The sequence below is a fragment of the Adiantum capillus-veneris genome, chromosome 21, assembly GCF_014529385.1.
Source record: "Adiantum capillus-veneris isolate H3 chromosome 21, ASM1452938v2, whole genome shotgun sequence".
Classification (NCBI taxonomy): domain Eukaryota; kingdom Viridiplantae; phylum Streptophyta; class Polypodiopsida; order Polypodiales; family Pteridaceae; genus Adiantum; species Adiantum capillus-veneris.
Window position 1 is genome coordinate 137718691 of NC_140951.1, and position 10573 is coordinate 137729263.

The 10573-nt window shown below is 43.0% G+C and overlaps 1 protein-coding gene across 1 annotated transcript in view; it reads left to right on the top strand.

Annotated features, from left to right (window-relative positions):
* The window catches only part of ALDH22A1 (aldehyde dehydrogenase 22A1), a 63622-nt gene extending 59561 nt beyond the window's left edge, over nt 1–4061 (top strand). The window contains exons 7-15 of the mRNA XM_086494287.1: nt 1328–1431; nt 1706–1784; nt 1971–2066; nt 2420–2557; nt 2640–2861; nt 2937–3128; nt 3285–3425; nt 3510–3674; nt 3744–4061. Coding sequence (XP_086350413.1) covers nt 1328–1431; nt 1706–1784; nt 1971–2066; nt 2420–2557; nt 2640–2861; nt 2937–3128; nt 3285–3425; nt 3510–3659 — 1122 coding nt within the window. The 3' untranslated portion in view covers nt 3660–3674; nt 3744–4061. The remainder of the gene's footprint in view (nt 1–1327; nt 1432–1705; nt 1785–1970; nt 2067–2419; nt 2558–2639; nt 2862–2936; nt 3129–3284; nt 3426–3509; nt 3675–3743) is intronic.
* Nucleotides 4062–10573: the final 6512 nt, after the last annotated feature.

The window sequence follows — 10573 nt, forward strand, 5'->3', positions numbered from 1 at the left end:
TGACATAACTGTGCAAGAAATTTTTAAGGATGACGTTCCATGTGGACAGCAGCAGCAGCAACAGTAACAGCAAGGTGTGCTTCAAAAAAATCCTATGCACTTTCCTGAACGTATAATATACAAACGAGAGTTTGTGATCTTGATCAGACACATGTTACCTAGGAGGTGGATAAGTTCATTACTCTAGCTCTCAGTTTTCTTCGTTGTGTTATATTTATAAGAAGTGTCTGGTTGTCTGTCTCAATGGCTCTTTACTTACCTACTCCCCTTCTAAGCCAAGGCCCTAATCGAATATGAGGGTAACGGTTGTACCGCTGAACTCGTATATTCACTACCTGTCCTTTTTCCTGTCTATTTTGAAGCCCAATTTGGCTAAATTATGCCTTCTAACTGGTGGGAGGAGGCTGCTACCGAGGAAGAGGCTGTATCTAATGTGGATACCTAAGGCCAGCTTCTGTGGGATCAGAATTGTCAAATGGCTATCGAGCATGAGATGTAGTTCTTGGAGGTCTTGAAAGGTGTTCACTTTTAACCCATAATGAGAATGCAGCTAAATTGGAGCAAGTCTTTGGATTAAAAAAAATAAAAATCTTGGGGTCAGGATTGAGGGGTCATAATTAATGCCATTTTATTTTCTAGGTGGCATGAATGCTTATATTACGTGCAAGTGTTACATAATGAGATAGTATTCAGAGTAACACTTGCTGACTACTTCTAGGTGCCTCCCGGTTCTTACATGTCTCACAACTATCTGTGGGTTGCAGTTACCAATGTCATGGTCCAAGATCTTAAGCGTTCAGAGTTGGAATGTAGTCTAGTCTACAGTTGGATATTCAATTAATAAGCTTGCCAGATGGGGTTTCCTTATCTGTTTCACATGCAATGCTTCTTTTAGCAAGAATATTAGGAGGGAAGGACCTTACCTAATAATACTGGGGTCATTACCTCTTCGTGGCTGCTACTTCATGCATCCCACTAAGAGTCCTATGTTCTTTAATGTCTTCTTATTCCTTGTTAGCGTTATATATTGATTTTCCAGCTACGGGCGATCAGTATCTCCTGCCAGGTTCATACTGTGGTAGCAAATAGCCCCTTCCCATACTATTTCTTTTCCATATTTGGGCAAAAAGGATGCACATTGAGGAGATTGGTTTTAATGGTTTTCTTTCATAGTGTGACATGTCTCTGTTTTCCTTTTGTGGCACCATATACTTGAGTCATTTCTTACCTTATGACAAATTTTGTACTCGAAATTCACTGGGTCCCTCTTTTTTTATTTATTTATTCCAGATGTATAAGTGAAAGCTTGTGACCTTAACATTGACAGGTGTCAGAGCATGCAAGTTGGTCTGCTCTATTTTATATTCGAATAATTGTAGCTGCACTGCAGGCTGTCGATGCCCCCACTGACCTTGTCCACATCATAACCGGGTTTGTGTCTTAACTTTTATTTAAGCATTTGTAGACTATATTGACAGCTAGTTAATCATTTTCACATTTATCGCGTTAGAAATTTGTTTGTACTTTCATCTCCCATTCTGGAAAGGTGAATGTGTTGTGAGGACAAGGAAACATGTTGCTTCAAAATTGTGACAAATGGGAAGACTGAATGGTATTCCAGAAAGGATTTTGGATGTTGAAGTTCGGATGGGCACTTTTGAAATATAATTTCATACACCTTGGATTCTTGTCTGAAATCTTACAGGTATGCTGAGACTGGAGAAGCACTTGTCACTTTTGCAGACAAGATCATATTCATTGGATCAACAGGTGTAGGAAAATTGGTACGTATTAAAGCTGGCCTTCAAATCTCTTACTCTTACAGAAGAACACGCATGTAGTATTATTGTTGGGGATAAAAGACTAGCGAAAAGGACCTTGCCATAGTATTATTGTTGGGGATAAAAGACTGCCGAAAAGGACCTTGCCATCGTACAGAACACTTGTAACGTATCTGGTTTATGTTGCAGGTGATGAAAACTGCTGCAGAAACATTGACACCTGTAACGCTGGAACTTGGTGGAAAGGATGCATTTGTTGTTTGTGAAGATGCTAATGTGGGGGAGGTATGATTGCCAAGAGATGAGTTTATGCTTCTTGTGGCCTTGTTCTTTATTGTGTCAAAGTTAGTAGGCATTCTAAGTGACTGTCTGCATTTCTCCTTGAGCTTAGGAAATCTTTTCCTGGGTGGACTTGAAGGCAGTTTGGATAGAGAACGGGGCTAGTTTCCAGGATTGATTAGACATTAGTGCGTTTTATGATGCCATTACTGTTAGCGATCATTTGAAAGCCAATTTGGATGTGGTGTCAAGGGATTCACAGAAAAGTACAAAAATCACTGCTTTTGGCCCCCACTTGAATTGGATTAGTAACGAGGTTTACTCTAATTCGTAAGGCCTTGTCGTTTGCCTGATCACAGGTTTCTCAGGTGGCTGTGAGGGCAGCATTGCAATCTAGCGGACAAAATTGTGCTGGTGCAGAGAGATTTTATGTTCATTCAAGTATATATGCAGAATTTGTTAGCCATATTACAAAGCTTGTAAAGTCAGTCCGAGTGGTATTCCTGCTTTCTATACTAAATTCACCTGATCAATGACGCTTCCTTTGGTTGTACATAATCTACTTTGGTGTGATCACAGGGGCCGCCTTTACAGGGAATGTATGATATGGGGGCAATTTGTTTACCTGAGCATACCAACAAGTTGCAAGCTCTTGTAGATGATGCCATAAGCAAAGGGGCAGAGGTGGCAGTGCGTGGAAAGCTCTTTATTGGTGACCTAGGGGATGACGTCGGTGGTCAGTTTTATCCTCCAACAGTGGTTCTGAATGTAAACCATACCATGAAACTCATGCAAGAGGAGGTAATAATAAGACAGGAAACTTCCATTTTTCCGAAGGCCAGGTTATGCATATGAAGCTTTCCTGCTTATGTGCAGATTTTTGGCCCCATCATTGCAATCATGAAGTTCAACACTGATGATGAAGCTGTGCGACTGGCGAATGATTCCAAGTTTGGGCTTGGATGTGCAGTGTTTTCAGGCAATACACAACGTGCAAACAGAATAGCTTCAAAAATACGATGTGGGTTTGCAGCAATCAATGATTTTGCCGTCACTTATATGTGTCAGGTATGCCTCATTCTTGGATTTTACTTAGACAGAAAGGAAGCCTGAGGAACATTCTTTATATGTATGCACATAACCTACATCTACATTGAAAGAGGTGGAGGGAGGGAGGGGATGGCTGTGAGGCGGGTGACTAAAACTGCCCATATTGTTGTGTAGTCCTTACCTTTTGGTGGCATTAAAGAAAGTGGGTTTGGAAGATTTGGAGGAATTGAAGGGTTAAGAGCATGCTGCCTTGTCAAGGCTGTGGCAGAGGACAGGATTAAGTACATAAGGACAGTGATACCTAAACCTCTTCAGGTCAGGCTATGTAAAATTTGACATTTTCATGTTGTTCTTGCTCAATATGGCAGTCCTCTTAAAGTTTATTTGATCCTGTTTCAGTACCCTGTGGCTGACAATGCGTTTGAGTTTGAGAAGGCGTTGGTTGAGATGTTGTATAGTATGAGCCTACTGGACAGGATCAAAGGACTGGGTAACTTGGTTAAAATTGTTAGGGCTCCTGAACAACCACCGGCATGGAAGAAGGAATAGTCGTGATGATAGTAGGTAGGTGTGGTAGTACTCTTAGAGGATGATAAACTCGACAATTGATACATCTGGAACTTTGTTTTGTAGGATGTATAAGCATGGATGATTCAGCATGCGCCGTTTCTGATTCCAAGGCTGTTTCAAATACCAAACTTTGGCTTGAACACAGCTTGGGTCAAGAAGGGATGAAAATCTCTCCTTATTACAGACAGAGAGAGGAGGCCGTACTTCAGCAATACTAACCCCCTCATGTGCTTTTGCTTTGTAATAATATATATTTTTGTATTCTTTATAGCCAGAAGTAAATTCTTTCCACTTCGATTATATGGAAAGATTTGTAACCAGTGAGGGTACTTTCAGTAGAGTTTAATTGAAATATGAGCTCGGAAATTTGAAGTGTAATAATAGTGAGGTGGGCTGAAAAATCAAATTCAGGCTTTGACACTGAACATGCCTAAAAAACTGTTGGTAGCTAAAAACTGACAACTTGAAGTTTTTTTATGTTAGAACCACTAATTGTTTGATAAAAGACAATTGGACATCATCATCACTAAGTTAATCCTCAAACACATCTTCATACTTCTTTAAAAGACCTTCAACCGCTTCTTGCAACCTTAATATTGAGCAATGCTTGTCGGTTAAATGATGTTGGAGGCTTCAAATAGGTGATTTAATGGTGTGCTGCTGGCTATATTCGCAAACAATGTGTAGAAGTTACAGGTTAAAAAGGTTGATAGGAATGATGAAAGCAAGGATTGTTTGCAAAAAGCTACAGTTGAACTAACTTAATAGAGAGATATAGATACTAACTTAATACAGCCATCTTTGGCTTCAAAATTGCCAAATATTATTTTTTATAACTTGAGATCCTACAGTGGATGCACCCGATACCAAGATTATGTCAAGTTGGTGTGGTACCTTGGCAAGTTTATTTAAGACCTGTTGATGAATTTGTGGATATATCTGCAAGCATCATTTACATGCATTTTATCAAGCTGGGTGCCCTTATCCTCGAGCACCTTCTGAATGACACAATAAGCAACATCAATGTGTTTTTACATTGCATGGAGGAATATAAAAAGACAAGCAAAGAAAACCAAGCAAGGACACAAGGAGTGGGAAGGGGACCGGAAACATAATTCACCATATCTATTTATAATGGAGTCTGATTTCTACCCCCCCCCCCCAACTCCCACCCACTTTGTGTTTCTATGACTCTTGGAGTGAAGCATGAAAGTTTTATTGTCTAAGCAAGGGTTGGTATATAAGCATGTATTCCATTGTAAAAGGGGCCTCTCTCTCTCTCTCTAAAAAAAAAAAGCGAGCCTAGAGAGAGAGCTTGCACACAATGGAGGCTGCCATCCAAAAATGCAAAGAAGAATTGAGTGAGTCTATCAACAAGATCAACCGTCACCTCCCAGGTACTATTAATGTACTCGTCGTGCGTGTGACAGCACAAGAAAGTGCGTTACATACACTCGAGGATCGCGTGAAGACCCAAGATGAGGAAATTACACTACTCAAGAAAGAGCTTGCAGAGGTGCGATCGCAGAATGTCTTCGAAGAGGGAGAGCTTCAACCCTTAGTAATTGAAGAGCTTAACACAATTAAGGAACAAGTGCGGGTCATCGAAGAAGGTGGGGAGTAGCAAAAAGAAATGACGACCTCGTGGGTAGATGTCATCACAAAGATCCAACAAAAAATAGCAAAGGCCGAAAATGGATCGAGTTTGTTAGCAAAGGAAAAGGCAAGGAATTAACCCCCATCCTCATACCAACCATCATCAACTTGACACTAGAAGAGGAGCAAAGGAGACGTGTGCGGGCCTTACACGTAAGGATATGTGGCCTCAGAGACCAAGATAATGTGGATGAAGAGGTGAAAGAACTCGGGGTCAACGAGCAGATGCATACGAGGGCTTGGAGAGTGGGCACTAAGACCTCAAAGGAAAGGGCACTCATTTTTGCTTCCCCTCCATGGAAGCAAAGGACTTCTTGAAGAAGAGACCGACTCTAAAGAAGACTGGCATCTTTTTTGGAGATGACCTTATCCTCTCGTAGATTGCTCATATGCAAGAAGTAATGCCAGAAATTAGAGCAGCAAGGGAAAAGGGGAAGATTGTGTTTTACAGGGATGGAAAGGTGGTGATATTAGAGCGATGTTCTGCATGACGGTACGAGACCTATGGGACCACACTAAAGATGGCAACTTGGAATTTCAATGGGTCACTCCGTCTTGATGGAGGGGCTTTTGAGGATAGCTTCACAGGGAGAGATCATTTTCTACTCTGACCTCATCAAGCCCCTGGGCAATCCATGCCACAGGTCAGCGGATATAGATGGGAGACAACCTGCAAGCAGGAGACCATATCGGAACATCGAGGACGAGGCTTAGAGGGAGTGGCAATTCTATTCAGGGAGGAGTTGCAGCCATTGATGTATATAGCACGCAAAGATGAACATGCTAGGTACATGTGGGTGAGGCTCAGGGCAGAGACGGGCAAATACCTCTACATTGCTATCAGTTACTTTCCTACGAGTACGTCAGTATATGCATCACCTAGAGGACAATCCCCCTTTGCTATTTTGGATAATGACCAATGGGAGTTTTCCAAGGATGTTGACATTATCAAACTAGGGGATTTCAATGCTAGGACTGCCCACCACTAGACAACATTTTATGATACTTCCGAGGAGATGCTTAGGGAGCTGGCCGTTACAGAGATGGGTCTATCCAGACTATCACAAGATGAGGAATACATTGAGTATGGCAGATACTCGATAGATATGGGAACCGCACATAAATTGGCCTACAAAGATTTCGACAGCTGGAGGTTTTACTTGCTTTCCACACCGACATGGTGCCAGCACAATGGATTATGTTATGGCCTAGTAAGGTCTGATTCCATTCTTTCAGGATTTCATGGTGGGCACTAGGTCAGTTGGAGTAGCAGTTGATCATGCTATCTTGTCTTTCACCTTGACGTTTTAGTTCATCACAGCTTCAGTAGGAGAGGTCCCCACACACACTCGGTATAGCTTCATGAGGGAGACAGATCCTGTGTATATGGATGAGATATATAGGTAGCTATGCACCTAGGAGCCAGGACGGCCACTAGATGAACTCACTGAGATACTGATAGAGATGCTCCATGATGTAGCATCAGAGGCATACCCCCACAACAGCCTACATGGAGACAATCTGGCAGCATGCCCCATAATAGTTAGTGTAGAGAGACGAGGATCAAATTATAGAGGGAAGTGCTCATGGGAATTACCACACCTAGACAATCACGGATTATCTTTCGACGAACCATGGAGGCTATTCCACAAGCATTCACCACCACCAGCGGTCACCTCCACTGAGACATGGGGGAATATGCCACACCTCTCTACACAGCATCAGGGCAACCACCTCTGCCGGACCCACTAGAGACATGCTTGGAGACATGTTCTTTCTTTATTGTCGAGAGGGTAAGGAAAGCGTTTGACGGGATGAAGCCAAGGAGAGCACATGATCGTGATGGTCTGGTAGCAGAGCACTTCATTCATGCCAGAGATATGCTTGCAGAGCTCCTGGCTATGATGTTTAATCGAGCCATGTATGAAGGCTTCCTTGAGACTTGGAGTATGTCTACGATTGTGCCTATTTTCAAGTCAAGAGATCCCATGATTCCCGAGAATTATCGCACCATCATGGTTGCTCACACATTAGCCAGGTTGTATGCATCCGTTCTTGAGCAGGAGCTGAGTAGATGGGCAGAGAGAGAGGGCATAAGAGCACCAGGGCAAGCAAGTTTCAGGAGAGGTTTCTCCACTCTTGACTAGATTTTGACACTCATAGCTATTATTGAGGAGGGTAGACACCATGGCAAGATGATCTATTGTAGCTTTGTGGATTTCCGCAAAGCTTTTGTGTTAACCACTGGCATCCACTTCTAGTAGTCATGGGCCGGGCTTGCCGGTCCAAGAGGAAAAGGGTAGGAGTGATCGCCGATGAGAGGCGTACTCTAACTCGAACATTCAAGAGTTAGTTGGCTAAGCATGGACGCCCAAGTGTGAATGGACGAGCTCATATAAAAGTCACCTAAACCTAAAAATCACTCATTCTCTCATTTATGAAATTGAAGAGTGCTCTTGCTCCATCTCCATCTTCTTTTTCATCTCCTTGTGTGTATGTGTGTGTATGCGTGTGTGTGTGTGTGTGTGTGTGTGTGTGTGTGTGTGTGTGTGTGAGAGAGAGAGAGAGAGAGAGAGAGAGAGAGAGCATTGCAACGGCACGGTGGCAGCAAGGTGGTTGAGTGCGGCATGACGGTAGCTCCCTCTTTTTCGAGGCGAGGAATCCTCCATGAAGGCAAGCGTAGGGCGATGAGTGACACACCCTTGCTCTCTTGAGTTTGCTAGATTAGTCTGGTTGTGTGCTTGCAGCCATTTGTGGCTCACACACAACAGTGTACGGCAAGTCCCTTGCTTTGACACGTGCGACAGATGCGCATATTTTTGGCGCCGCTGCCGGGGAGATGCCCTGCACTAAGCTCAAATAGCACTCTATACTGCTTTGTGGTGCAATTTGAGATGTAGGAAAGGTAGAGAGAGAAGGTGTGTGGCTGTTGAAAAGGATTTGTAAACTTTGTTTTTGCCGCAGTGTATTGTTTTCTGTTAATAAGGTGTTAGATTTAAGGTATTAGATCTCTAATGTTAGAGATGTAAGGTGCAGTAAGTAGATCTTTTAGTCGATTAGTTGCTACAGTACTGCGTTAAACAGTGTGTAACAGTAGCTTTGTTAGTTGCAAGTAGGTAGGTTAGGTGTGTGTCTGCATCGACCCTTAAGTAAAAATCGACCCTTTTGAGGACCATCGAAGCTTTGGGTAACCGAACGCTGTGTTGTAAAGCACTCCACAATCCCCTGAGTGATACGCTCATTTCGAACTATCACACGCTCTAATCAGAAAATCGATCGTAAAAAGACATTAAAAAATATTTAAAAACCTTAAAAAACGAGTGAAAACGGGGTATAAAACGCCTAAAAAATCAAGCGGTTAACCTTCGAGGGTATTCGTCGACGCTTGTAGGGTGCCAAAAGCACATGCATTTGCGCTCTAGTCATGTGCTAGAGGCCGAGCAACTAGCGAGCACTTCGACGTATGCGGGTTCTCAATACCCACCTACCTTAGGTTCCGGGCTCTCGGCGGGGACCCAATGTAGTACAACCCAAGACCCAAACATAGCGGCTAGTGACTCTTTATCTGTCTACAATATTATGGAAGGGCATCCTATATCAAACCCTGAGCAAGTAGACGGAAACGTACCTGTCTGGCCCCAATAGCCTAGATCTAGTGTGTTTAGTCACTTTATAGAAACCTTTAGTAGAGCTACTCGCTCTGAACCCGCGGCTAGTGAAGTTAACGAAGGTGAGGGAGAGGTAGATTCTCCTTTGGTATCTCATGGGGAGCCTACATTTCCCAAGAGTGTCCACGTCGATATCCTGTCCCTTGCTTTCATGGAAAACCGTACAAAGCAATCACTCCCCGAAGTTCTATTACCCGGTGGTAGGGGTCTTACGGAGGTGCAAGAAGTTGAGCGTTATATGCAAACGGCTAGGGAGAGGGAAATGGAGAGTTTCCTAGAACAACGCTGAGCCATGAAGGGAAAGATCCCTGGGACAACAGGCATAGCAATCGAGCAATTGGGTGCTCCTGAGTTAGTAGGCAATGTGGGTCAAACTGTGGGGAATAACAATGCTTCCACCTCAAGGGAAACCTCTAGTACGCCGGGCCTAGAAGGGTTATTTCTCAACGAAAATTGGGAATATGACCTACAAATTGAAACCTTGACTGACCTATACACAGGTTACACATACTATATAGGTTGTTTAGAAGTTGTACAATCTACTTCTAGCGCCACAAGTCTAGAGGAGCAGCAACAGATGGTCTGCAATGTCATCCATAGCATTATCCAATCGGAGAGGCAAAATCGAGGGATTAACATTCCTTCAACCGGCCTTATGATATTCTTGGATACGGGCAAGGCCAGACAACAAACACTATCACAAATGGAAACTCCTTCAGTGAGTCCAATGGACCCTTCATATATTATGTCGCTTGGAATTTCGGTACAGTTTGAACCCACAAGTAGTAGTTTTAGTTTTCTAGATATAGCTCATCTTTCCCTTGACGACACCACGGATACCATGCCTGAAGGAGTACGAGCGGAAGTGCGACGCGAGAGAGAGTGCAAGAAGAAGAGCACGACAATATGGTGAACTCGCTCTACTGTAATGTGTAGAGCATAGTGAGTTCTTATTAGGTTTTTATAAAAGAATATGTGTACATACCTGGCGGCCCGCCCACTTACCTGGGCGACCACATTGGGCTTTATACCCCAACAACCTCCCACTTAAAGTCCAATGTGGTACTTTAAGTGTGAGAGAAGCTACTATACAAGCTAATATACAAGAAATGTAGAGAAGTGATGTACTACCCTACACCTAACTGCTTGCGAAAATGCGCAAAGCTCTCTGAGGGAAGTTCTTTTGTAAGTAGATCAGCAGGATTTTCTATGGTGTGAACTTTGACAAGCTGAAGTTGCTTATCCTCGAGCATTTCCCTGATGAAATGATACTTCACATCCACATGCTTTGTCTTTGAGTGATAAACTGGATTGCGAGCCAATTGTATAGCACTTTGACTATCACAATATAACACAGGCATCTCTTCTTTGATTCCCAAATCTGTTACTAGTCGATTAAGCCAAATTGATTCTTTGCATGCCTCTGATGCTGCAACATATTCAGCCTTTGTAGTAGACTGAGTAACACAATCTTGTAATCTAGAACCATGATACTGCTCCACCAGCCAATGTAAAGACATACCCTGACGTAGACCTTCGGTTGTCTAAGTCACCTGCATAATCTGAGTC